General features: G+C 39.9%; 2 protein-coding genes across 9 annotated transcripts in view; both read left to right on the forward strand.

The window, feature by feature from the left end:
- The window catches only part of TBC1D2B (TBC1 domain family member 2B), a 39559-nt gene extending 22393 nt beyond the window's left edge, over positions 1-17166 (forward strand). For 4 of the 5 annotated variants that reach the window (XM_030014196.2, XM_030014197.1, XM_041123387.1 and 1 more), the window contains exons 6-13: positions 1537-1929; positions 3346-3456; positions 4602-4795; positions 5329-5823; positions 7705-7822; positions 8543-8728; positions 10071-10192; positions 13155-17166. In XM_030014196.2, coding sequence (XP_029870056.1) covers positions 1537-1929; positions 3346-3456; positions 4602-4795; positions 5329-5823; positions 7705-7822; positions 8543-8728; positions 10071-10192; positions 13155-13350 — 1815 coding nt within the window. In that variant the 3' untranslated portion in view covers positions 13351-17166. The remainder of the gene's footprint in view (positions 1-1536; positions 1930-3345; positions 3457-4601; positions 4796-5328; positions 5824-7704; positions 7823-8542; positions 8729-10070; positions 10193-13154) is intronic. The other variant, XM_041123388.1, reaches the window with a different exon arrangement.
- The window catches only part of DAPK2 (death associated protein kinase 2), a 68639-nt gene continuing 54112 nt past the window's right edge, over positions 13315-27841 (forward strand). For 3 of the 4 annotated variants that reach the window (XM_041123389.1, XM_030014206.2, XM_030014199.2), the window contains exon 1: positions 13315-13390. In XM_041123389.1, the coding sequence (XP_040979323.1) occupies positions 13331-13390 (60 nt within the window). In that variant the 5' untranslated portion in view covers positions 13315-13330. Of the gene's footprint in view, positions 13391-21634; positions 21702-27841 lie in introns of those variants that run through there. The other variant, XM_030014204.2, reaches the window with a different exon arrangement.

Below are 27841 nucleotides of genomic sequence, written 5' to 3' on the forward strand. Positions count from 1 at the left end.
GTTGGAACTTTGTAACCTTCAGTGGTTCATTCTAGGCATATCTTTATGACTTTCCAAGTCTTTGTAAACTTCCAGATACATTATTGAACTCTCAAGTTCTCAGGAATTCCGTAAAACCAATTCCTATTTCTGTCCTTGTATTCTTAATTAGTGTCAGAGAGCTATTAAAAAAAAAAAAAAAATTTCCAGTTTCATTGATAAGTATTGCAAATGCTTCTAGGGTTAAACTTGCCTTCCCACGGTTCCACAGTGTTAAACCATTAACCAAACATGGGAAACAGCAAAGGTAATAATTCGCATTAGTGAGACTTGTAAATGAGCAGTCTGCTGTTCTTTCTTCCTTGGTGTTTATTGTTGATCTGGAATATCGTCCTTTGTGTTTGTTTTGGTTTTGTGTTTTGGGTTTTTTTGTTTTTTTTTGTTTGGGGTTTTTTTGTGTGTGTGGTGGTTTGTTTTTTGTTTGGGGTTTGGGTTTTTTTTGTTTGTTTCTTTGGGTTTTTTTTTTTGTTTGTTTTTTTTACAGTTTAGCTTTCGGAGAGCTTCAGGTAGTAGCTAAGGCAAACTCTTCCTTTTACAGTATTTCTTTTCTTTTAAATTTCACTTTGACTTATTTGCATGTAACAGCCTTCACTTCTTGAAAGTCATAGTAGGATCTCATTCCAGCAAGGAAGTAGGGTTTTATTTTCAGTGTAACTGCCTTAAAAATCAGCTTCTCTTACGTGTGTGTACCCATGATTCCCCAAGCAAAACACATAGGTCTTTCGTGGAAGTGAATAAATGTTGTAGTTGTCCAGGATCTATGCAATCCTGTGAGCAAAGATACTTGTCCTTTTTTAGTGTGAGGGAATAGAAGATGAAAATGGTAGAATTATTATAGATGTGTTTTCAAAAAAAAGTGCTAGTTCAGAGCCTTCGATGCTGTCTTTTTGCAAAGACCACAGAAATTCCTTTTCTCCCTTGTGATAGGTCAGTTAATTATTTGGCTGATTCTGTGGCAGGATTTTCTAAACAGCCCTCCAAAGACTTCCTTTTCATCAAAGCAGCATGTATTTTTTTTTTCCTTTTATTTTCTCTGCGTCTGTTAGGGAAGAGAGCAATTAGTTATTTTTCTCTTTTCCATTCTGTAACGTTCACCTGTTAATTTTTTGGGCGTAAGCCCTCTTCCTATTTATCTTCGTACAACAGGGCTTCTTACAAGTAAGCCTTTTTTAGCTTCCAAATAAGTGCTGGGCCACAGCTGTCAACTACTCTTCCCAAACCTGTTGTAGCCTTTCTAGGTAGGATCCTTAGCTCAGTGAAAGATATTTAAGCCATCTGTGTAGGCCAGTCATTGTAAGGTGTTAGCCTGCTAGAAATCATGTCATGCGTTTCCTTTTTTCCTTAAAACACCACCATGAAGTCTTTTGTAAGCTGATGATTCAGATGCAAAACGCATTCCAAAGCTTTCTTTTGCTTGATGTTAGATTTCTAAGTTATTAAACTTAGAAACTTAAAACTTCATTACTATCTTTTTTTTTCTTTTTTTTAAATTCTCAGGAACTTGTGCGACTTCTGCAGCAAACAGTCCGATCTTCCCAATATGATAAATATTTTGCAAGTCGTCTTTGTGAGGGGGTTCCCAAAGAAAAGTTAGAGCTGTTGCACCAAAAAGATGACCAGATTTTGGGTCTCAACAACCAGCTTGAAAAGTTGAATCTGGAAAAAGATAGTCTCCAACAGGAAGTAAAGAATCTGAAATGTAAAGTTGGAGAACTCAATGAGCAGCTGGGTATGTTGATGGAAACTATTCAAGCTAAAGATGAAGTGATCATGAAACTTTCTCGTCAACTCAGCGAATGTGAGGACAATACATCCTCTCAAAGTGGAGCAGTGAATTCTTCCATGGCCACCTGTACTAATAAGGAACTACAGGAACTGGACAGACTAAAAGTAAGAGTAATGTCTCTGTCTTGATGGATAGGGAAATCTCTACTCCCTATAAAAACTACTTTCTAGTCTGCTATACTGTTTGAGGAGATCACTACAGCAGTTCTCCAAGATATTCATCAGCTGAGGCTTTCTCTCCTTGGAATCTACACTTTGAACTGTTATGTGGCAATCTAAACAGGACTTTTATACTTTGAGCTGGTCTGTACAGCTATAGTACAGTGTCCTATACTTTCAGTAATTTAATCATTGGTGGTGTGGAGGAGTGATGTGAGAAATAATCAAAGGAACAGGAAAAAGTAAGGGTAAGAGGAAAATATAAGCATGGAGGAAAACAGCCAGAAAGCTTGCCTCTTTTTTTTTTTTTAATATTTTTAAGTATCAAAAGTGAGGAAACAAAGAGCATGTGGAATGGCTAAGGGAAGCTCCGAGGAGGAAAAAGGAGGAGGCGGTGTATAAGAACTTGTTTTACTAATGCTGCTCCAGATGTTATCAATGCATTTATTTATTTTGTTTATTTTAATCTAACCTACCTCAGTGAAGGTGTCAGAAGTTCTTAATGGAGTTACTGAAGTTACCCACTTTGCTCTAAACATGCTTTCTTGCCTTTGGATAAATGTTGTATTCCAAATTAACATTCCAAGGGATTTGGAATACAAGTCACTCATTTAAAATATGTGTAAATGTTCAAAATTTTCTCTCCTGTATGTGAGACTGGGAAGTTTTAGAAAATAAAATTGAAACTAGAAATCGATGGCCTTGGCAGAAAGCAGACTAAAGTTTGTAGATGCTGTGGAGTGTGGGAGTATTGTAATTGTTGGGAGAGTTCCAACATGCCCTCATCCCACAACCTCAGGTTTCAGAGGTAGTGCTTGTAGCCTGGATCTGAGTCGATGAGGCAAGGAAGCTTATTGCTAAGGATTTATGTTTTTGTATGGAGGCAGACATCGAACTTGTACTTTAAATGAAGACTGGTGAGGGTAACCAAAACCCAAGGGGCGTTTGCCCCCACTTCTTTTATTGTATGTTCTGTGCTTCTGGCTGATGCGCAGCACCATGACCTGTCTGGTGCGTTCAACATGCAAGTTTCTGTTCTCCTCCCCGCTGGTGCAGCCTCGCAGGGCTGGGCCGTGACAGCAAGCAGCAACCAGCTGCCTTCTGCTGGGAGTGTAGCACTGGAAGGGATGCAGGTGAGGCACAGCACCATCCTGTACACCTCTGTGCTCATATTTGGCCTGTGTGTTTGACCTACGTGAAGACTAAAAATAATACTTGATCCTGATATTTTTAATGATAAGTCCTATTAGTAGCTGCTTGTTCTGTATTCTAAGGTATACTTTCACTGGTAGGCATTTGCTGTTTGTAAGATTTTTTATTTTTTTTTTTAATAAAAATCCAGTTTGCTTTTTTTATCAACAGGACAATCTTCAGGGTTATAAGACCCAGAATAAATTTTTAAATAAGGAGATTTTGGAACTTTCTGCTCTACGAAGAAATGCAGAAGCAAGAGAGAGAGAATGGCAGGCAAAGGTCAGACTACCACAGCATGTTTTCATTTTGGCAATGTCTAAAGCAGTTTTCAAAAATTCATTTGTAAATCTACACAGGGAACGTAACTGTGGAACGGAAATGGAACGACTTAAATGTATTAAATGTGATAGCTTAAAAAAAAAAAAAACAACCCCCCCCCAACCCCAGTTCTTACAGACTAATCTTTCTGAATGGATTCTTGAAAGAAGTAATTGACTTTAAAATAGTGTTGACCAGTGGAACTTTTTCATAACTTATGAACACAGGCACATATATTTCTGAAAACATTGTTTCCTCAGAATTAAGGCTCTTGAATAATAATTTTCTTGAAGTATACAAAAGACAGGATATGTAAGGATTTGATACGTCACCGAGTAGAACTTTCTCCTAAGCATGAAGGATGACTATGGTATGGTGAATGTAACTTTGGAAGTGTGTTTCTGTATGGATGGATTTGAGTATAGAGAAGTTGCAGGTAAATAATGACGATTTCCATTGCCTGGGGGTAGGAAAAATGCACACATCTGTAGCGAAGGCAAGATACCTGTAGTAATGGCTTGGGTAGAGTTTGCTTTTGGTTTTTTTGGAAACGATGCACAGAGCAGCCAGGTCTAAATGTTGTATTTTTGGCACAGAAATGTGTATTTACAATTCCTACATGGGATTACCTAACTTGTATCTTTAAAACGCCATTTAATTTCTTCTTGTTCAAACATGCGTAGACTAAAGCTGTTGCTTTAGAAGCAGAAAAATGGTTGAGTTGTACTTCATACAATGTAATGATAAAGCTTGCTCAGATTTTCCGCATGTAAAAATACATGCAGTACAAAAATCTCTGGTCTACTATTGTGCCTTAAAAGACTTTCTGTAAAAAGCCACAAGTATCTGAGGTTTCTTTCCAAGTACTTTATATACAGAATTTTACAGTAGTGTAATAAAATGCATATATGTTTTTGTTTTCCACACATAAGGGTTGCTTTATGTTTTCTGGTGCTACAAAAACGTGAAAGTAAAGCTGACTGTTCTTGACTTACAGGTTTCTAAACAACATAAACTAATAGAATAATATTGAACCAGATTTTAGGAGAAGTGTAGTACAAAGTAAGTTTCTGAAGACTTCTAATATTATTTATTGTTTTCTGCAGTATACTAGCTTGGAAGCCAAACTCTGTCAGATAGAAAGTAAATACTTGATCTTGCTTCAAGAAATGAAAACTCCTGTTTGTTCAGAGGAGCAGAGTCCTGCTCGTGAGGTCATCACACAGTTACTGGAAGATGCCTTGAAAGCAGAAACAAGTGAACAACCAGAACAAGCGTTTTTCAAACCACACCTGGTCAGGTAATTTGGTCCTATTAAAATAAATGTATGTGTATCTTGGTCAGCAGGCCTGGTTCTAACATTGGATAATGGACAGTGGGGATATATTTGCAGGATTTGGGGTTTTAAATGTATTTCCCTTCATGAATAACAGTATCATCATGAAATCCTTTTGTCTGTATAAATACATTTATTGTTTTATTTGAGATACAGTATTAAACTTAGACTCAAATGTTGCCATATAGCTGCGAAAGGTGAGCTACTGAAGAGATGAGTTCATTTGAACTTGACCAGGTTCTTAAATAAATTGCTTAGTCTGTGTAGTGATATATATTGGAATATGGGAACAAAGTCTTTTGTATATGGGATTATAAAAATAATTATTAAATAAAGAATATACTTTAGAAAAATGCTTAATAATTGTTAAAACTTGAAAACTATGGGGAGTGGCTTGAGGGATAGTTGAAGTGCCTTTAGGATGGGAACTTGAGAGTTTTAGGGCCGCTGAACACATTTTTAAAAGCCTTTTTTCTTTTTTCCTTCCTCCATTTCAGTGAATATGATATATATGGTTTTCAGACGGTCCCAGAGGATGATGATGAGGAAAAACTAGTAGCAAAATCACGAGCTTTGGACCTGAGATCACTTTCTCTCAGTGAAAATCGAGAGATCTCCACAGGAGTAAAATGGGAAAACTATCTTGCAAGCACAATGAATAGAGAGATGATGCGCTGTGTAGAACTAAAGAATCTTATTCGATCGGGAATTCCACATGAACATCGTTCCAAGATGTGGAAATGGTGTGTCAATCTGCATGTTAAAAAATTCAAGGACAGCACTGTTCCTGGGTACTTCCAAACTTTGCTTCAAAATGCTCTGGAAAAACAAAATCCTGCATCTAAACAAATTGAGTTGGATCTCTTGAGAACTTTGCCAAACAACAAACATTATTCCTCCCCAACATCTGAAGGGATCCAGAAGCTGCGAAATGTGCTGCTGGCGTTTTCATGGAGAAATCCTGATATAGGATATTGCCAAGGGCTCAACAGGTAAGATTTTGCAAATCTTGAGTTATAACTATGCAGTGAAACACTTAATGAGCCTTTCAAATGACATGTATAGCAACGTGCTTTGGACAGCAATTTGCCTTATGGGTTGTACGTTCATAATTTATAATGTTTTAATAAACAAGTAACTATCACTTTTTTTTTTTTTTTTTTTAAAAAAACAATAACAAACCAGAAGACCTGGTTAATGGAAAAAGCATTGGAACGGGAATTAACTCACATAAGAAATGGGCTACTTAAATGTAGTTTTACATTGTCTTCATGTCAGTTTTAGGGGATCTTTTTGCTTTTGTGAGCAAGAATTTTTTTTTTTTTTTGCTTTTTTTAAACAAGCAGAAATAAATGCTTCAAAGCTGTTTGTACTCTTAAGGCCACGAATTTCAGCATCTACCTCAGAATGTCTTGAATCAGAATTGCAGTAATCAATTTAAGGATGATTCTCATGTTACAATGCTAAGAAAAATTTGAAGCCATTGCAATTGGCGTTTGCCGAAATAGTTTGGTACTTTGAGATCTGTAGTAAAGGAAGGTATTATTTGAAGCAGGTGTGTTAGTATAACACCCTCCCTCATCCACATGATATACTATAGATTTCAATTTGTGCACTAATTTATGTACTAGAATAGGGTAAAAGACTTGAACTAGAGCAGCTTTGTAATTTGAAACTGCACTGAAGTAGTAGAATAGCGGCAGTGGATAACGTAGTAGAGGTAGTGAGGTGCTGGTGGTAGCAGTAGTAGAGGTAGTGAATAATGAAGTAATAAGTATTCTTTATCTGAGTATTCTTCACTAGTGGTAACATTCTGTAGGTAAATCATATATTTTTAGTATTAATATTGTTGCTGGCATGTCACAAGACATGTCTGAAGAACATAGCTGTTGCAATCCTGAAGCAACATGTCTCTGGTGACTAGAAGGTGTTAGAACTGCTTTTGCTGAATTTGAACTTTTTGTGCAGCATTGTTTTCTCCTGGGACGTTTTTGGTTTTACTGTAAATAATTCTGCATTTGGGTATACTTGCAGAAGTTAAAAGCAAATTAGGTATTTATTCCATGCTTTAGTCCTCTTAAGCTTTTAAAGTGTGATCGCCTTATTAAGCTGTGTAACGTCAGAAGCAGTTCATGTTGTTACAGCTCCTCTTGCATATGGAACTAAAACAAGTTTACTTGGAGAAATATATTGGAGGTAATCTTCCATATTCAGACAACTATCAGTAACATGAAGTTAGCCTCTGTTTTATTTTTTTTTCTTTCATAATATTCATTGGAAACAGGAAAACCAGGAATGCTGCTGCTATTTAATTTTTTTTTTCTTTTCCTACTTTTAAGAAATTCTTAGAATAAGTTTAGTCTTTTAAAAAATTTTAGGGCTTTTTGTTTTCCCTAAAGAAACAATGATAGATAAAGACAAAAGTGTTACTTATGTTTATCTCAATGGGTATAAAGTAAACTTGCTAGAAAGGGTTTTTCTAAACTCACAACAATTTTGTGTGAAATGCAAGAACCATCTGTTCTTTCACCTCTTCAGTAATGAAAGACAAAAGTCTGGGAATAGAAGTAGTATATTTAGGTCTTGGAAGCTTCTAATTATTTTGCCTTAGTTTCTGCAAAAATGGCTTCTAGAAAATCACTTTGCTTTTGCCTTTATCTGTTTTCTTATTTAACTGAATAAAAATACTTGGCGTGGCTGAGAAGGCATCTCATTGCCCCATCTCTAAACTTCATTAACAGTTTTGCTGTTTAGTGCTTTCCTGTTAATACATTTATCTCTGCTGAACAGAAACAAAGGCTTTATTGTAATTGTTCTTAATACATTTTGTGATACTATAATAATCTTTTTATCCAAATAAACCCTATTTTCAGATTGGTAGCGATTGCACTTCTGTACTTGGAACAGGAAGATGCTTTTTGGTGTCTAGTAACAATAGTGGAAGTTTTCATGCCTCGTGATTATTATACTAAGACACTGCTAGGATCTCAGGTATGTGCTCTGCCAAAATAAAGCCTGGTCCTGTAAAGTGCAGCCAGTCAAAAACTTTTCTCTTGAACTGTCTGATAGGCATTTCTGGGGGATGTGTTGAGTTGACAGAGGTGAGTTCCAGGCACCAGGGCCCTTGTTGGGACAAGGACTCCGAGTATAGCACTGGAATAACTGTTCAATGACCTGCTTGGAGCTCCAGTCCTTAGTCCCTCTTCTGGTTATTAGCTTCACAACATTGGCTGAGCTGATTTATCATTTCTTTCGTCAGAATTGGGGGTGGGGGGTGGTTATGGGCTCTCTGGGAGAGTGCGGGGTGAGAATGCATTTTGCAGTACTGTGAGCAGCATATGCTGTAGCACTCCTGTGCTTCCAGATGATGCTCTGGTACGTGCTGCCTCCTCTCCTTTCTTTCCCCAGCTTGTTCTCTGCTCCCGTGCAGCACTAGTGACCTGTAGTAGGAACAAAACATCTGTGTGCGAGGAGCCCTGTGAGACTGCGGGTGGATTGAGAAGCAAAAGGTCGTGTCAGCAAGGGTGGTGTGGACTGGAGTTGCCACTTACGTTTTGAGTGGATCTAGCTTAGAATTGGAAACCTAGGACTGTCTAGTTAACTTGTTAGCTCTTGAAAAACTTGCACTTACAGATTGGTAACAGTCCTACTTTGGATGACATATGCGTTGGAAAATTAGGAGCAATAATGTCCTATCTGTTATCTCTTTAGGTTGATCAGCGAGTATTCAAGGATTTAATGAGTGAGAAGCTTCCACGACTGCATGCTCATTTTGAACAATACAAAGTTGATTATACTCTTATAACTTTCAACTGGTTTCTTGTGGTATTTGTGGACAGTGTGGTTAGCGACATCCTTTTTAAAATCTGGGACTCCTTCCTATACGAGGGACCAAAGGTGAACTGAATGAGCCAAGATTTTTCAATTACTACCTGATAACAAAATACTGTGGTGGTACTGAGTGTTGGGTGGAGGAAGGTTGTTTCACAAGAATCCTGTCTTGTGAAAAAAAGGGAGGAAATGTGCATAAATAACAAGTCAAAACATTTTACATTTTACCTGTGTTCTGTAAGTTAAAAGCTGAGTTACATGCAAGAATTCTAAATGCTAAGTATTTTCCTTTCGCCACCCACCATTTTTTTTTACCTTTGAAAAATAAAGTTATAGGCAGTGCTGTTTACTCCTACGTGCAGCTGTCAATCAGTTTTAAGTAATATCAAAATGAGAGCTACTCTTAGAAAGAAGAAAGCTTAAGTGAAGGAGGCAGAAGTTAGAAGTACTGAAAAGATGTAAAAATTAGTTGTAACCAAGTGCTAATATTTAGCTTGTCTCTGCAGCAACTGTTTTATTTCTGCGGATGTTTAAAGTATAACCGACAAATGACTATGTGGGCTCCTATCTCATAGATTAAAGGGGTGGGCATGAAGGAATTTTCATGTGTTTTCTACTTGTCGAATTGCAGTGAAATAAGATCGGTGCAGGAAAAAAATCATTGGATTCAAATACAATAATAACACTAAAGCAGATGTTGTAGGCAATCGGAGAGGAGAGTTATAAGTAGAGAAAACCTCTGTGTTAGCTAGATTTCTTGTTGGCCTCATCTGAGCATTCTAACATGCAGTGGTATTTTGGTTGTGCATTCATTCAAATCAGTTTTAAGCATCATGGTATTTTGTAAAGGCAGCCAGGTACAGACTGACGAAGTTCAGAACTTAACTGAAGCCTTTTCAGAATGAAGGGAAATAATGCTGCTTCCAGCTTATGCCAAAGTTGATTGACAAGCTGGTATCAGAAATTCCTTCAGCATCAGTCCCCCAATGTGTTGAGAAAATGCAAGGCATTGGAAAACAGCCTGTTTAAAAAGCAAAACTTAATTTTAGCTCTGAAGTAACTTAATAAATACATTCAACAGGCCCAGCAGTCTTTGTTCTACAACTGAATTAGGAACTCAAAGCTTCAAAGAATTTGTATGCTATAAATCCAATATTGTATTCTGGATAGAATGGCAAAACACCTTGTCTTGGTTACAGGCAACAACAGAAATTTTTGGCAGCTTTTGGAGATTGGGGACGGGGCAGGGAGTGGCAGGGAAGGGAGACGGAGGGAGGTGTGATTAGATAGCTCAAATGCAGCCTGTAGGAAGAATTAACACTTTTCCTTTGAGTTTACAATAGATAATAATGAGAATCAGTGCATTCTGTTCTTGTAAAGAACCAAACATTGTATGTATTTTTATCAGGTAATATTCCGATTTGCCCTGGCACTTTTTAAATACAAAGAAGAGGAGATCTTAAAACTGCAAGATTCAATGTCCATTTTCAAGTACCTTCGATATTTCACACGCACTATACTTGATGCTAGGTGGGTAACTCAAACTTGTGTGTAATTGAGAGACTTGGAGTGCAGCATTGAAGTTGTCTGTCGTGGGGATTTTTGTTTCTTTTATTTTTATTTAGATCTTAATTTAGATATAAAGCAAGTAGAGGTGAAACTAACTACTAATATTTCTCATGAGTAGTTTTATCTAGCGGAGGCAAAAGCACAAGTGATGAATGCATAATTGTAAATTTTTAGATATGATAGAGATTACTTTGCCAGGTTGGTCTTGTTTAGCAGTTGTATCACGGTAGCAGCACTTTAGAATTTCAACCATAGGTGAAGTCTGCCCCTGCATTGCGGATACAACTTATGTTGTAAAATGTTTTATGATAAATAAAACCACCACAGTATTAAAAATGTGAGCTATGACTGACCAGGTTTAGATCTCTTATGCATCATTAATGCATAGGCTAATGCCACATAACTCCAGCTGATTTTAAGATATATTTTGAAGCAGAGAATAAATACAAATTAGGTTCTCCTCTGTTCTTCAGTCCTTGCATAAGAATTACGGTTTGTAAATTAGGATCTAATGTTTTTAGGTTCCTAGTTTCAAGACTGTAGAGCAGCAGATGAATCTTAAAAAGAAAAGTTATACTGGGATTGGTTTAATGTCTGAAAATGTTTTGCACAGATACTGAAACTCACTGAATTTGAATTTAGTACAAAATCATATACTGGAATCTGAGGTGTTTGTTTTTACCGTAATAAATTCCATATGAATTTAGGCTTATACTTTGGCTCCTACTGCAAGAGCTATTTAGTATTTTTACTTCCTGTGTTTGTTTTGACTGGAGAGAAGTTAAAACTGAATAATCTTACTCTGTTTAAAAAGGATTGCTGGGACTGATGCAGGCAGAATGTTCTGCAACTGATTTAAATGGTAAAAGTCTTGATAACAGATGTTGCTTCCTCTGCTGAAACCTCTCCAAAAACTTTTGAGGGGGAGTTGTGTGGTGCTTTCTATTTTAGCATTCCCCGCTTTGATTTGAAAAATGCTGGGCAGTTGTTGTACTCAGCTGTTTGTGACCAAAATAAATGCTAACTCTGATTCCAAATCTGGAAGTGACAGAGAAGTGTGTACTTGATTTTGGGAAGTGGGTGCACATATTTTTAACAGAAAACAATAAATAAAACAAACTTGTGGATATTTTATAGTCAATAAATAGGCTATTTTATAGCTTATAATCAAATGTGTAATATGTAGTACCACAGCAGTAGTGCCAGAAACTAAAGATTGCAAAAGAAAAGGGGGGGGGGGGGTGTAAAAAATTTTTTGAACAAAATTTTGATATCTAATCAGAGCTGCAGATTTGCCTTTTACTTCCTTTTCCAATTATGTAACAGGAATGATGTCTTGGCTCTCCTGTCTAAACTTTCTGGGCCTGAAATAACCTATTCTAAAGATTTCTAGTATTGCTGGAAGAGATCTCATTTTGGTGTTAACAAAATGAGCTAATCGGGTATCTTTGGCAGATGGTAAGTTCAGGTGAGGACAGAATTCAGTGCATCGAAGATATTTACAATAGAGATATGCTCTGTGCTGGTCTGTAGATACCCGTTTTCTTAGGATTTTCAAAGTCGGAGTTGAAAGTAGCGGTGCAGTGCCACCTAGGGGATATGAATTTGCCTGCTAGAACTGATAAGGCATGATTCAAATTACTTGGTTTCTTATTCTACCATTTTGTACAAGTTCTACAGCATCAAAATTTAAACAATACAAAAGCGTGTAGAATGATGTCTTTCCTGATACGGACAAAAAGTAATCTTGTTGTAGAGGGAAAATTCAGAAAGAGAATTTTTATAGAATTCATGGACATCCTGAATGGGTTAGAAAAATATTTTGGACAGAATTTCTAAGTTTAAGCTCTCTGGTGGGGAAAAGTCTCTACAGATGTGTGCATAATTATATTCTAGGTCATAGGATGTCATAGTTAGGTTTTTCTGCAGATGAAAGTTGTGTTCCATACCATGTTGTGCACAGGTAGAGAAGCTCTTGGAATACGTTCTGTTTATAAATAGCAGGAAATTCTTCTTGTTCACTCAAGAATACAAACCTAGGGAGAGCTTAGCCTTAAATAAGCTGTCTAAATAAATTTTCTTAATATTTGGGTTCGTCTGATAATTAAACTAGAATAAGTTAAATTCCAGTTCCCCTTTTTCCCTTAGTAAATAATGAGTTATTTGTTAGGTATAGATCAACAGTAATGATGTAGTTAACTCTGTCTTTGGACTGATTAGGCAGATCAGTTACTAGTTTTGCTGTGACTGAGTGATAGTATGATGGAGCATGACTCTGGAGGGGTGATGGATGCTCTTGTGGTGCTTTGCTATGTGATCTGATGAGCTTGAGTTGACACTAGCTCAGAGATCTCTGTGCTCCAGCCAGCAGAATCCCAGAGCTTTCTCACTGTATCATGAAGTTTGGCTTATAGATGTTTTTTGTATTATCCTTGTCCGTGTTTGTATTATCCCAGGTTTTATCTGGTCTCTTACACCAGTTCATTATCTTGGGTAACTTGAGAGCTGACTGTCCTGGGATTGAGCGAGCTTCAGTGAGTTATATGGAGGAAGTTATCCGATCTGTGATCGGGTAACTGGATGTACCAAGTGTTCAGTCTAGCCAATGAAGCTCTGATTAGCCAAGCTTACATCTTCTGTTCAGTTGTCAAGGCTGTAATCGCTATAGCGTTATGCAGAGTTTGCAACTGGCTTTGCGAACTGTTGAGCATTTGATAAGACTTTATCACTTGAACTAACTTTACAACTGAGTGCTTTATAGAACTTTCTTGCAATACTGGTAACATCTGAGACCTGTCAGCTATGTGAAGGAGACCAGAGGTATCAGCTATATACTGAATATTCGATATGGATGAAGTTCAAAACTGATTTAAAAAAACACTAAATATGAATGATTGTTTTCTAACGTTGTATAATCTTACAGGAAACTGACTGGTATTGCTTTTGGAGACCTGAATCCTTTTCCATTACGTCAGATCAGGAACCGGAGGACCTATCACCTGGAGAAAGTGCGTCTTGAACTAACTGAACTAGAAGCCATTCGTGAGGATTTCCTGCGTGAACGAGAGACATGTGTAGAAAAAAGAGACCTTATTAGTGATGATGAGGAGGATAGTTGAAACTACTCAACATAAACTTTTCTTTGGGATCGTGACCAAAGTGAGTTAACCTCCAAAACACTTTATTAATCCTGTCAAACAGAATGTAAACTAGTTGCTTTTGGAAATATGCAGGACAGATTTCCAAACCCCAGCACTTTCGGAAATATTGCTTTGTATGGAGGCCAAACACTTCTGTTTACATTTATGTTCATGGAATTGTATGTAGAGCACTTAGTATCTGTCTCAGTTTAGTCAATCAGCTGAATTGCCAGTTGTTTTCCTGCAGCGCACTGTTAGTGCCTGTATGTGAAACAGTAGTAAGAAAAGTCCACGCTTTGTTTACTACATTTATTGCCATTCTACCTTTTTTGGATGTAATCATGTTTTTTGTAGCGCACGTTCAATGTGGGAGGACATTGTATTTTTTGGTTTTAGGTTGGTTCAATAAATGGCTTTCATCATGTTGTCCTTGAATAAACTAGGCATTCTTCAGGTCACAAACTAGAAAAGTATGGAATGAAGCACAGGAAGAACTTTTATATTCTTTTGTGTTTTCCTGAAGTGACATGAAATGGATCATCAAACAGAACACTTGAATATATGTACTTAAAGTAAAGGTAAAATAAGTACCTATTTGTCACTGAATTTTCAGTGTATACTGAAACAGTGATCTCAAACATCATTTATGCTTTTCTGGGCAGCTGTGTTGATAAAGATTCTTGTTAATGCAAAGTGCTTTGTAGATTAAATTCTGTTTAGTCAATTTTATTTCTATTCACTTTTTTGATTGCAATGTCTCAAAAAGGCCACAACCAAAACCCAGCTATTATGGAAAAAGAATGGAGCTTGTCACAGGAGTACCATGTTTTAGTAGCTAATTAGGTGTGTATCTGGTGGGGTTTTTTGGTTTTTATTTTTTATTTTAATGCTTCTTCCTATTTAGGGCTTAAAATAAGATGACGTCTTGATCTTTAAGAAGAAACGTAGCATTCTTTTTGCATGAATGTATAACTATTGTACAATAGTGGTAGTGATAGGATTCCTAAAACAAATACTTATCAATCAATCAAAGGAGCCTAAAGGTCACAGCATGCACACAGAAATTCAAGATCCTTTTCCAGCAGAATAATGCAATATTCTCTTAATGTGCTCAACTTTGCTGTGGGTGTTGAATGCACGTCCTACAAGACAGCTGTAAGGAAACATTTGGGGTGTTTAGCTGTAGTGTTTCTGACTGTGGAAGTGTGATTGGAGGCCTTTCTTTCTCATTTGATGACTAGCAATACTCTTAAATGGTTCTGAGGTCGAGGAAAGTTTCTTTCTTGCTGGCTCTTCTCTGGACTTCTGCAATGTCCTTTCTTGAGCTGTTGGATCTTCAGAATGTTGGATTAGCTTAAATGTTGTGTCTGGATGCGTCATGATAAAACTAGCATTCAAATACTAGGCAGCAAATTGCTCAGCTCTGGGAAAGTGATTAATTGGCAAAAACCAAAACTGGTCATCGGGAACAGTCAAGTGCATCAAGCTTCTACTTTGTGTGTTTTCTTTTGGTTTTCTGAGAACAAATAGGATTTCTTTATCAGGTATACTCGTGTAATTGTTTTAGAAAACTTAAGCGTGTGCAGGGAGAAATCCTGCTTCTGTTTCACAGCACTTTTTTTTTTTTCTTTTTTTTTAGCCTTCTCTAAATAAGCATATTATCACTCAATTTATCTGGAAGGGAAATATTTAATCAGTGGTGAACATTGTAACTTACAGGACTACTTTTGATATAAAATGTATGCTTCTTCTTATATGATGTAATTTTTAATTAGCCAACAAATCCTTGCCAATGAGGGACACATGGTATGATCATCTTGATTTGTATGTTATTTGTGTTCTAAAATGTCCCCTACCTTGTCTATTGTCAGCAGTAGTTCGGGGTTTTTTTTATTCCCTAGTCACTCTTGGTTGTGTACTTGAGTTCATTAGGCAGGTTTTTCATATTATTGCATGTACTGTATTCTTTTTTTACTTACAATCAGTGTTTGAATATAAAAATGGGACCAGGTTTTCTAATTTTCTAGTTATGCTGTCTTGGTTTTGAAAGAGCTGGTCTCTAAATCAATCTGTAATGTCTGCTTTTTTTTTTTTTTTTTTTTTTAAATCTTGTTTTCAAGTGTTAAATGAAATCTTTCTAAGCTGAAGATCTTCCTTCCAGTAGCAACAGTTGAAGTGTTAAGGTGAAGAATTTAGAAGTATGTACCTACCCTATTCCTACAAGTCTATTATTCCTGGGGTTTGAGTCTTCACTAGGAACTAGTCCTATGACTTTAGGAGATGTTTTCAGAGTGATTTCATTGAAGTCTTTATGTTGTGAAGATAAAACTAACTTTAGGGCAACTGTTCAGGAAGTTCTCTAGCTGACAAAACATGACCTGCAATGTTACAGGGCCATTTCTTTTTTACAGTTGTGCTGATGGTTAAATTTGTGTGTGTGTGTGTGTGTGTGTGTGTGTGTGTGTGTTGCCCTGTTTCATTATGTAAGTTGTTATCCAATTGTACAGTAAAACTAAGTAGCTCTGTTTATTATGACACTATGTGAATCTAATACATGAATGTTAGGAAGCTTATGGAAATCATGTTGTCTCTGGGTATTTTGTTAGCTTGCAAATATGAAATGAGTTGATGCTGTTACACTCAAGTTCCCAGCGAGCTGTTGGCTTCGTTTTGTTAAGCATTGTTACTGATGCCTTAGTTAAAACGTCAAAAAATTGCAGAGGCATATAACCTCTGACCACTAGGAAGTCTGCACAGAACAAAAACGAGATGCATATAGCAGGAAGCAATGTCAGGGGAAGCTTGCCTTGCTGTTGCAGATGTCTTTGGGTGACTATTAAGTTTTCTAGTGATGGTTAATCTGGTAACTTTGAAGAGTATTAACTAGTTAGGGACATGCAAGATACACAGGGAGTATTTAAACCTGATGAAACCAAGCAAAAATACAGTGTGAATTAGTGGCCTGCAAAAGCTGAACTGCATAGATACGAAGTGTTTGTATTTAGGGGTAAACTTCTGAAACAGCGCATGAGGATTTAACATTCATGCCAGCTACTTAGTAGGAAATTGACCTGTTAAAAAATAGCCTTAGCAGTCTTTATTTGCATTATCTTCAAGATGATGCACATATGTGCAAGGAGTTCCTTATGCATGGTTCCCAGTATATGTGATGTAAACCAAACCACTAAGTTGCATCTTGCAGAATATTCCTCTCTCTTCATACACCTGTGCATGGCTTTCCAGTGAAACTTCTGGTTACTTGTTTAAAACGTTCTATTATCTTCTGTTAAATAGGCAAAAAATTGGTGCACTACACCTCTAGCTATTAAAACTGCACAGTATTTCAGCTTTACCTGTACATGTGTACAGGTACTGTTATCCAGTGTTATCAGATTGTTTGGTGTGTTGTGTTTTTTACCAGCTATGTAATCAGTAAAAAAGATTTTTTTGTTGCCCTTTGGGTGTCTTCTGTGAGAGAATCTCCCCTTCCCCTCAGTCTTTGTAAACATGGTAAGATATTTCAGCAGAAAGGGAAATATTTTTTTTCTTCCTTAAGACATCAGGAATGAATGAATGGTCTTAAATTTTACGGAGTTGTATGTTCAGTCATGCTTAACTGAGAAATGGAAAATTAATCAATTTCATGAAATTATGTAGCTGTTTAAGTGAATGTTCCCTCAAGTGCCATGTTAGAAATCAGCAATATGCGGTACAAGAAATTTGAATCACAAAACGTAAGTGATGTTATTTTCATAAAGATTGATGTAAAGAAAAAATAAATTGTTTACTACTTTACAGCTTGCTCTGGTTCTTTTTTCTTTTTTTTTTTTTTTTTTTTTTTTCTTTCCATAACAGGTGGAAATAACTGCAGGTGCCATCAGAACAAAACAGTAGTAAAGCTGGTGGTTTTTTCTGATAACGTGATTTGAGAGAGTCTCTATAGAGGAACATATATGCCAATTTGGCTTTGAAGCATGAAAATGTGAACTATAGACGTGTTGCACGCAGGTGATGCTGACTGGGTAAACTTGTGATTGGTGTCCTTAGTTTCTTGGGAGAGGAGGGAAGGGGAGGGGAGATTAAATTTGCGTGAGTGTTCACAGGGAACACACTTCCTAAGAAACATACGTATTTGTATGATACCTCCTGACACCAAAAGCCTCTTTTTAATAGGCTTGGGCACTGATGTTCTGCTAAAGCCTTTGGTAGCCAAGTGCATAATTTCAGCTGCTTTGAAAATTTAACAAAGTACGGAATTAATTTGGAAATCTAGCCTCAATGTCTGTCTGTCAGATACGATTTTTGCATTTTGGAATTACCTTGATTGTCTTAAAGAGGCTATCAAGTATCTCAACTGCTTCAGATATAAAACTTAACCACTAAATGTTTGTGAGGGAGGAAAAATAAGAGTTGGGAGATCACTTTAATTGCATGTCCAAGCAGATCTTTCACAGTAGAGGTGAATAGTGCACAGTTTTTGTCCTCTGGCTTTGCCACAGGATGGTAAGCTGTTAAGAGTAGATATTGGCACAGTTGGAAGTCTGTTCAAAGGGGTTGCAAAACAGGATAGAGAGCAGCAATTGAGGCAGAACATGACTATGGCCTAAGGACCTCTTCTCTATACTGAAAATTTAAGTCAAAGGAATAAACAGAAAGTTCTGCAAAGAGAGTGCATACGGAGCAATGTCCTCACTTGGACACTTGGCGTATTTAGCTTGACTGGGTTGTGTTGCCCTAGCAGCTGCTGGGGCCTGTTAAAGAACAGCTGAGGCTCCTGTTTCCTCCTTGGGAGGACTGAGCTTGGGACATCTGTTCTCAGTGGAATTGCAACAAGGATGTGAGTATGGCTGATGCGTTGTTAAATACCTTATTCCTAAGAAATGCGTTAACTTAGAAGGGATAGATTGCAGCTCACCTACTCTGAACTGAGACCAAATACCTGCAGAGTCTCTCTCTCTGTTAGGGGTGCCTCAGAGATGCAGAGAACACACTGAAGCCTGCTGGTATTACAATATATCAGGTGTTCATTCTGTGGGATTTTCAGAAGTGCTAAACATAGCTTCCTTATCTGCAGCTCCTTGACCTCACTGGAAGCAGAATCCATGTAGTGCTGAAGCTTTAAGAATTCCCACACATGAAATATACTCACTCAGATAATGCAAAGGAAGGGTGTGCTCTGCCTTGGAAGTTTGCCCCCTGGAAAAGAAGGTAAAAGGTTCAATCACAATGAAGTTAGTAGAGCGGTATTTTCATCATGATACTATGCTGTAGAAGCCATACTTCTCTGCAGTTATACCCATCTACAATGCTAGCTTTTCAGATGGTTAGACTAGAAAGCAAAACTTGGGACTACATACTGAATGTGCTATTAAAATACCAAATAGTTATTTAATAAGAAAACTATTCTCTATGCTAAATTAGTCTGGGGTGTTGTAAAGAGAAGTAAAGCAATTAAAGCATTCAACAGTAGAATATACGGGTAAATTAAGATGACTTTGGCCTTAATTGAGATACTCCTAGCCTTGAGTGACTGCATCCTGCCCATGTGTTTCAGATGAGGTGTACCTTTTGTGTGTACAAACGGTACATTTTTGCAGTGAGTTGCCTCGAAGACTGGAGGTTTGAGCTGATGAACTGACTTGGTGATGTATTCAGGCACTGTGATTGGTGATTAAACTGTGAAATAAGCTGTTTACCTGTTTTTATAAAGGCAGGTGGTATTTTTCTGGTATTTAAGCCTGGGACTCCCCCTTCGAAACATAAGGTACAGGCTTCCTTCTTTGTCACTTCCTGAAGGAGACTGGTAAATGCATGGCTAGCAGACACCGCAGCGTTTGCTTGTGCTGCCTGCTTCAAATGCTGCTCAGCTTTGAGTTTTCCTTCCTGTTCTTGTCCTGTATGCACATAAAGGCTTTTGCCCTGATGGCCAAAGATGTTACACAGAAGTCTGAGTTAGTGTTTTAAGGGTGAGCAACTAAAGAAAGATGTAAGAGCAGTATCTTACTAATGAAGAACCCGTATTTTGGCTTGTAAACCGTATGGACGTGGCGTCAGGGATGAGAGTCAATCTACGCTTGCTCTTCTTGGATGCCTTGCAGGGCTGGCCAGCAGATGCTAAATTCAAATTGGGGTTATTCAGGGACTAGGGAGAGCTAGTCCTCATTTGAAAAGCAGTTAAGGCCTTTCAGGGCAAACCACGGTGTTTTGTCCCCTTCCTTGCAGCTAGGATCCAACAAAAGAGGTGGCCTTCCTTGTGTGCCCTTCCCTCTGAGAATTTTGTAGGAGGACTACTGCGACTTTCATGTGATCATGTAACATTGCAGAGCTAAAGGTGAGGAATAAAATACCTTTATTTCCCTTTCAAAGGGTTCTGAATTCTTCCACTGCCCTTTGAAACCTTTACTATTGCTCCTATTTCCTGTCCTCCACCCTGTGTAATATCAGATGCAGCCTTTCCCTTTGGAATTGGGAGGAACTCCTGGGCTGTGAACACCACTCCCAGGGCAGGCGAGCAGGGGCACAGTTCAGTCCTCTTGACTTGGAACAAGTCTGAAGCCAAGTTTCTTTTTAACTGTGATAATAAAAAGTATTGCCTTTAGGCACTTGCTTAGTGTAAATTATTTTTAAATTCATCTATCTTTGCAACTTATTGCAATGGAAACAGCCTGCCTATTTATGTGTGATAACTTGCCATAACTTTACTTTATCTTAACCGCATAGAAAATTGGAAGTGAAGGCAGCCTGGCATTTATATTTGATTTTGAAGGTGTGAACAATAGCACATCGTTCTTCATTAACAAATGTTGGATATTAACTGGCCCAGAATAAATTTAAGGAGACCAAACAGTACTTATTGCAATTACTGTCTGCCAAATAAAGAGGGAGAAAATCTAGTTTTACAGGTTTTGGGAATGTCTTTAAGACAGGAGAGTAAACAGATGAAGGATGTCATTGCTGGTAGCCAACATTTGGTCTAGGGCAACTTGGAAAACGGTATTGCGAAAGTTTGTTACAGTAGTGCATATTAATGCATTTTGAGATCCACAGTGAAGACTGGAAATCTGTGCCATTCTATCACAGTGGTTTCTTGAAGCAATGGGGAATTGCACTGGGTAATGTTGAATTTCAGACCACTCAATAAACAATACAGGCTTGTTTTTAGCTTGTATAGAGTATAGAACAAGGCTTATGCAAATGAAGTGCCTCTCTAACGAATTCACCTCCTCAGCCTGATTTCCTTGGTATTGTTTTCATATATCCTGAATCTACTAAAGCAGAAGAAATCAGGTCCTACCTCTGAGATATTCCCTAAGCAGCTTGGGAGGGCTGTGGTGGTCTCGAAGGCTTTGTAATGACCAAGCATCTGTGTGCGTCTCAAACGTGGGAATGCAGGGCTGTCACTTCTGTGGTGATGCCAAGTGCTAGAGTTATTTGCCCTGTAGGCTGCCCACAGGCAACACATTCGTATCTAAATAGTATCGTTGAAGTCACGTCAGGCAGGTATTGCGTTTGTCCATGCGTCCCTGATGAAACTTTCTGTTCTCATTGCAGAGTAACCCAGCTTGACTGCTGATGAAATGGAGCCCGACTGAATAAACAAGTGAGGACAGCGTTTGTTTTTGAGATGCGGGGCCTTTTGATTTCAGGAATAAACAAGGTTTTTATTTTTGCATAGGATTGCTGCCGAAAACTGGGACAGTACCAGCTCTTCACCAAACTTTGGACCAGTTGCTACCCAGAAGGAGAAGCAGGGCTGATGCCTGTTCAGCGGCGATGCCCAGGTGCGTTCCTCCTCCGCTCCGGCTGGAGAAGAAACCCTGCTGAGCGAGCGGGTGAGGCTCGGCCTCCCCCCCGCCGGCAGGACGTGACCCCGGCCCGCCGGGAGCTGCTGCTGACAGGGCGGCCGGCTCAGCCACCTTCACAGGGTCTGAAACCCGACTTGGGGCCGTGGGGACCCACCCGCGCCGTGAAATGGGTTTAGTTCATGTTTGTTTGTTTTTTGTTTTTTTTTTTTTTTTTTTCCGGAGCAGGGGGCGCTGGGCCGACCCTGCCCCCGCTACCCCGCGGGCTCCGGCCGGAGCCGCACCCGGCCCCCCCCCCCCCGGCTCCTCACAGGACACCCCGCGCCTCACGGGGGCGCGGCGGAGCCCGGCGGCCCCTCCTTCCCTCCCTCCCTCCCTCACGCCCAGGGGCGGGCGAGCGGCACAAACCCCGGCGGGTTCTCCGGTGAGCAGCGCCGGCGGCCGGCCCCCTCAGCCTCCCTCCCGGCATACGCGGTGGGGGCCCTGTGCGGCGGGGCAGCGCCTTCGGGAGCCCGGCGGACGCGGGCGGTAAGTGGGCACCGTCCCCCTCAGCCGGCGGCGCCCGAAGCCCTCCGCGGGGCCTGGGGCTCCCCTCCCCTCCCCGGCTCCCTCTCCCTGCTTCTCTCTCCGTCCGTCTCTCCCCTTGTGCCGCCCGCCGGCTTTTCAGCCGCTTTCACGGTGGTCCCGCCTGCGTCGGAGCTCGGAGGCTGAAGTCGCGCAGCTGTGAAGCGCGTCTGGCTGAGGCGGGCTCTGGGGAGCCGGCCGGGCCGCCCTTCGCTGCCCGCTCTTCCTCGGCGTCGTGGACGAGTCCTGGGGTCTGCAGCTGGGCGGTGGGGTCCCTGCCCGCAGGTCAGTCTTGGTGGCCGTGGCGCAGGTCTGTCGGAGGTGCTGGGGTGGTGGCTTACCCTCGGTCATCCCGTCCGCACACCGTGTTTCATGGCGTTGACGCCTCAGGCTGTACGTGCCCGCTGTCCCGCAGCTGTCGGCCGGGGGAAAAGGCAGCTCCCCGGATCATCTCCTCTGCGAGCAGCTGTCACTGATCCTTGAGCAGGTCCCGCAAGGGCTGGGGAATGCAATAGTTTCAGAAAGTACACCATTTGGTGTCACGCACCGCTCCGTCTGGCGTTGTTTCTGTCTAAAGCCGTCAGGGACAGGTGGTTCTGGGTTCACACCTCAGCTTACTGATGTCATTCAGAAAATGCTGTGTGACTTCATCGTGTTTATCTGTAAGTTCTTTCCTGTCTTTTCCCTCAAACAGCTTCACTTGGATCTGGTAGGTTTCTTAACACCTGCTCCTCTGGGCAGTGAGCCGGGGGTCCCGGGGCGATGCAGCACAGCAGGGGCTGGTTTGGCCTGGCCTGCATCCTTTTAGAAGACAGTCAAGAACGAAGGTGTGAATGAGAGGGTGGAAATGTGTCACAGTTGCTGCTGCTTTGGCTGATCGGTCATCAGCTGCAAAAGGACCAAAATAGGCATGCTCACCCGCTTAATGCAGCAGGGAAGAAAGCTCAGATCTGACCCTCTCTGGAGGTATCTGTTCTGAAAGATTTGTAGGTGTCAGACTCTCCTATGTCCTTTATTTGCTTGTGAAAGAAACATAGATTGCACAGGCTAGATCTCACTTGACTTTGGGGCAGTGATGTGTCTTATCTGCGGTAATAATCCTTGAAGGCGCCTCAGGGACGGGGAGCGGGTCTCTGCGATGCCATGCCAGCGTGCCTGGCATCGCGGGCTTCCCCCTGCGCCCTGCCTGTCGAGGCGTTCACACCGAGCTCATCGCACAAGCATGTGAGGGCTTTGAGATCAGTTACAGCGGCAGCACTGGCAGCTAGCTGTCTGCTGGGGAGTCGTAATTAGCTGCAGAGCTAACGCATTTGGTACGTACGCTTGAAGCGGAGGCTTGGAAATGCAGTCTTTGGTCATCCACTACACATGTAATTACTTGAGAGTAAACTCGGGAGGTCAGAAAGGGATCCCTTGAGAGTTAGTGGCAGGAGCGGTGATTCTGTAATGGGACTGAAGTGCTCGGATGTTGGGTGTGTTTTCTGTCCTTTGTAGGCACACAGGTAGTAGTAATAGCTGCCTCAGTTTTCTGATGGAAAAAGTTTTAGGCTACTGTTGTTTTCTGACAGGAAGATATTTAGGTGAAAATAAGAGTTTGCTGAAATTAATATAACTTTTAGCTGTGCTTTGATTACGTTTATTTGAAAGCAGAGGGTAAAAATTACTTTTTTTTTTTGCTGTTGGAATTGCTTATTCTTTTCTAGGACAGAAAAAAAGAGAAAGACGGGATGAGAAGTGTGAGAGGGGAAAGCACTTTAATGTTTATAAAAATCTGTTTAGTTTTAGCATAAGGCACCAAAACTAGAAGACAATATCACTTGAATTTGTTTGGTGGGTCTTTTTTTGGTTTTGTTTTTTTCTTTCCCCCCCCAAATGACTATTTTTAAACAGTCCAATTTTGATTCTAAATTGTTTTGGTCATTTTTGAGTATTAAAACACAACTTATAAGGGAAGTTGTTACTTTGGTCTGTTCTAATGTGTTTTGGATTTTGCTTTAGTATAACTATTGCTTTGTAATATAAAAAAAATGCCATGGGATGCTTCTGACTTTGGCAAAGGATTCAGTGATTCAGCTCATGTCAGGTGTACTTGAGAAAGTATGACTATTCAGCTTTTACCTCAGTCACTTGAAACTGGTTTCCTTAGGGTAGAAGATACCCTAAGGAAAAAAAATGCAAGGCTGGTGACAAGCTAAATGATCCAACAGTTTTGTTCTCAACTCTATTTTCTATAATCCTGCTTTTGTTCAGTGGTGGGTGGACATTTGTCATGGATTTGACATGTGTGGACCAGTCATTGACTGTCAAATAATTTGGTAATGACAGACTAATAAGTTACCTATGCAGGGAAGCCTTTTTTAAAAGAGAGAAATAGAACTTACTTTCTTCTGCTCCTCTTAAGGCAGGTTCTGTCACCCTCTTCAGAAGAGTGGATTTCTTTAGGTTCATTTCCTTTACACACAGCACAAGCTGCACTAAAAAGGCACTTCTGTGCTGGAATAAGAATATCTGCATCCAGGGTTTGTATTGATATAAAATATATGTGTTTAAATTTATGCCTTAGATCATAATGAGAAACAGTGTGATTTCTTAGGGTAAATAAGATCCAATTTTAGGTGTGACTGAATTTAGGAACTTGAAGAGATCAAACAGGACATATTTCTAGTGCCTGAAACTGGAATCTCAGAGTTCTATATTCTATTTATGGTTTTGCTACAGCGTTATTACATGTCTGTAGGAAAATCATTTGTGTAGGTAAACAATACTTTGCCACCTTGTGATATTTGGGATGCGTAAAGGGGAGTTGGATACAGGAGTAAAAGGTGAAGTATAGTACGCTGTACGTATACTATACTATGGAGTATCAGTATGAAAACATAGTAAGTAATATGAATGCTGAGTAGAAGCTGGCCTTCGTATTAAAATGCTCACTGCTAGGAATCCTAGAGCAAAGAGACTGATAGAGAAGAGATGACCCCAACATGGGATGGTTGAGGAGTAGACACGGCATGTTCTGCGAAAGAACACGGAAGGTTATCTCCGCCGCAGAGCTTGTCTTGGAGCTCCTAAAGCTCTGGTCTGATCTACAAATGACTGCAGCAGATTCCTGCATCCTCCTGGTTTTAATGAATTCTGGTGCAGACCCTGAGTGATTGGAAATAGTTCTGACTCATTGTATTGCAATATTGTTGGGGCGCATGCCCCAGAAGTGTTAGCATAAAGAGTGTATCAGAAAACGAAGTTGATTGTTGCTATTTCCTCAGATCGTGAATGTACAACTTCTTTGTCTGAATGAGTCAAAGATGAATGATGGTCTCTAATTCAGTCTACTTTCACTGACCAGCATAAGGAAATCACCATCTGACCAGAGAAAAAAATTGTCTCTCATTCCTCCTTTGGTATGCTTGTGCTCTGTACTTGCAAATGGAGTCCAACAAAAACAGTGTAGTTTAAATCTTTTGAATGTGAAATCACCTTAGTTTCCTAAGATCAGCATATAATATCTGGGGAAGGTTGTGTTTATGCTTCTGAATGGCATTTTTATTTCAGATGAATTTTAAGTGCGTGAAGGTTATCTTTTTTATCTTATCCCCTTTATGCTGTGTATTTGCTAATGACAATTGTCTTGGATCATCAAGCGTATGATCTATTTTGGGCATCTGCTAACTGTGACTGTTGGGTGAAAGCAGGTGAGAGAGATCTGCAGAAGTAATGAGAGTGGAAGGCAGTATAAGATAACGTGAAGCGATAGACATGGGAAACACCGGCACATCAGAGGTATGACTGGAGGGTCTGAACACTTTGGAACAGTTTTGAGTTCAGTCTTCAAAAACAAGGCTCTAGGCTGACCTGGATGCTTGAACGGTTCCTTGGTGTTGAGAGTAAGCTTGCTGGTTTGACCTTTGCAGAGCAAGGGTATAAGTTAAAAGATCAGCAAAAGGGATGGGAATTTTCTGGTTATTTTTGACATAATATTACATGGATTCTATGTATCTGCAGAAGTAGATATGTTCTTTGGAGGATGCTAGGAAATGAGTAAACTTGTCAATCAAACATGAAGTGGCTGTGTTCCCAGAGGCATCTTGGGTGGGTTTCCCATTCTCAAAGCACTGTTTTTAACTTGCTCTTCTGAATGACAAAGTCTCTCTTAGAACAATGGTTTTCTTTCAGGTGTGTTTGCATTCATGTTATTTATAGCCACGTACCTTGGATTCTGATGAAGGGAGTAGTCAGCTTGAGGGATTTACAGTCTTTGGGCGAGTCTCAGCAGTATCTCTTAATAAGTGGGCATTTTCCCATACTTGACTTTTGCATGCGCTCAGAACTTAATCTTGCAATTCAGGATGAGCAAAAGGTTTGGGGTTTTCAGCAAGGCTTGGCTTTGTCCTTTGTTTGCTTTTTCTGAAGTCTGTGGGTGTCGAACTAGGTTTTGCACCAACACGTCAGAAAATCCTGCTCTGAACAATTGCAAGCAACTTTATATAAACTTAGTATAGAGCCAATAGCTCAGAGATGTCCTCATTCTTGTAAATGCTACTAAAGCATTTATTGACTGTAGTTTCAAGCCCTGAGCAATATTGGTCAATGAGCTTTCTCCAAGATTATGAAAGGTTACTTGAGGAATACAATAATTTGCTTACAATTTGAGTTGTTTGTTTTCATTGAGACAAAAAAGAGATGTTTTTGTCCCAGGCATGAACATGGCTTTGGGAAGGGAATTAACGAGCAAAGTAGCAGAACAGTTCACCTGGCTTCATCTTGAAAAACTCTGAAAATACAGGCCAAGTAAGGATCAGCCAGAAAATGTCTGAGAAAGCATGGGTATGGAAAGTGGAAGCGGAAGAAAACCCTCCACGTTGTCATGCATCTAGTCAAGGTTCACCAATGCAAGTGTTGATTTCTACAGTGTGCTTTAATAGTGCTATGGTTATTCTTGTCTTCAGTGTCACAACCTGTGTGGTTTCTATTATTTGCCTGAGGTAGCTGGATGAGAGACATCACCGCTAGACCACAGATATAACAGGAAGACGTGGGAGGCAAATTTGTCTCGATTGCAGAGTTTTGAAACTGGGGTTTGAACACATTTGTTAATGAAAATGCAGCAGGCCTCACAGAGCCTTTAAGAGAGCCATGACAACTCCAGTGGAGACCTCCAGCGAGGCTGCTATTGAGGGCGTGAAAGCTATTGCAAGGGGCACCTTGCACCTCCCTCTCCTCCATGAGGTGTTTGCAAGTGTCTGTCGTGCAGTGGAGATGGTACCTTCTGAAACGTGACAGAAATGGATGTGTTTTGGTCCTGTGACAGATGCATGTCAGTCATGTCATGTCACAACATGCATACTATCCCATGAGGTGTGCAGATACACACCCTTCGAAAAGGAGAGGATGCAGTTTTGATGTATAGCTGAAACATTTCCCATCATCTGATACGAGTGAAGCTGTGGGTCCTTTGGGGACAGGGAGTGGGGCTTGCCAGAATAATGCGTGTGCCCCGTATCTTCTTCATCTTGGAGGAAAGAGCGTAGAGGAGAGCAGGCTGTAGGCTGGGTGTGGGCCATTAGAAGCTCCCCACCTGGTAAGTACATTGTGAAGGGGAAAGGGGTGAAGGGAAATGAATAGTCACAAAGTCCCCCTGGATCTCCTTGTACTTTGGAAGTGGCAATCCAAAAGGATGCACTGCACAGAGATGTTAAGTATATGATGAGAGCTGTCACAGAATTACACAAAATTGTGTCACTAGAGGATGGAAGCAGGTACCCCTTCTCAGCTTGCATGTTGTGTAACTGGTCCTGAGTGCCTAATAGAGGGACATCTGATTTTGTTGATATCCCTTTACTTATTGTTACTGTTTTTTGAAAGAGTGAATGTTATTCCCAGCTAGTATCAGTGTGTTGATGCAGTAGCCCTTCTGCTTGAAATCAGTCAAATAACTTTTCTCCTAATGCGTAGGTTTTGCTAACATCAGCCAAAAATATATGTAGAAGTACTAAGAGACTATTTCTGTTCATTTGAAGCAATAGAAGGAGCATATTCGGAAAGGAATTTAATTGATACTCAACATGCCTCCCATGTGTTAGAAGCGAACAGTTTATAAAAAGGGAGGG

The sequence above is a fragment of the Aquila chrysaetos genome, chromosome 5, assembly GCF_900496995.4.
Source record: "Aquila chrysaetos chrysaetos chromosome 5, bAquChr1.4, whole genome shotgun sequence".
NCBI lineage: Eukaryota > Metazoa > Chordata > Aves > Accipitriformes > Accipitridae > Aquila > Aquila chrysaetos.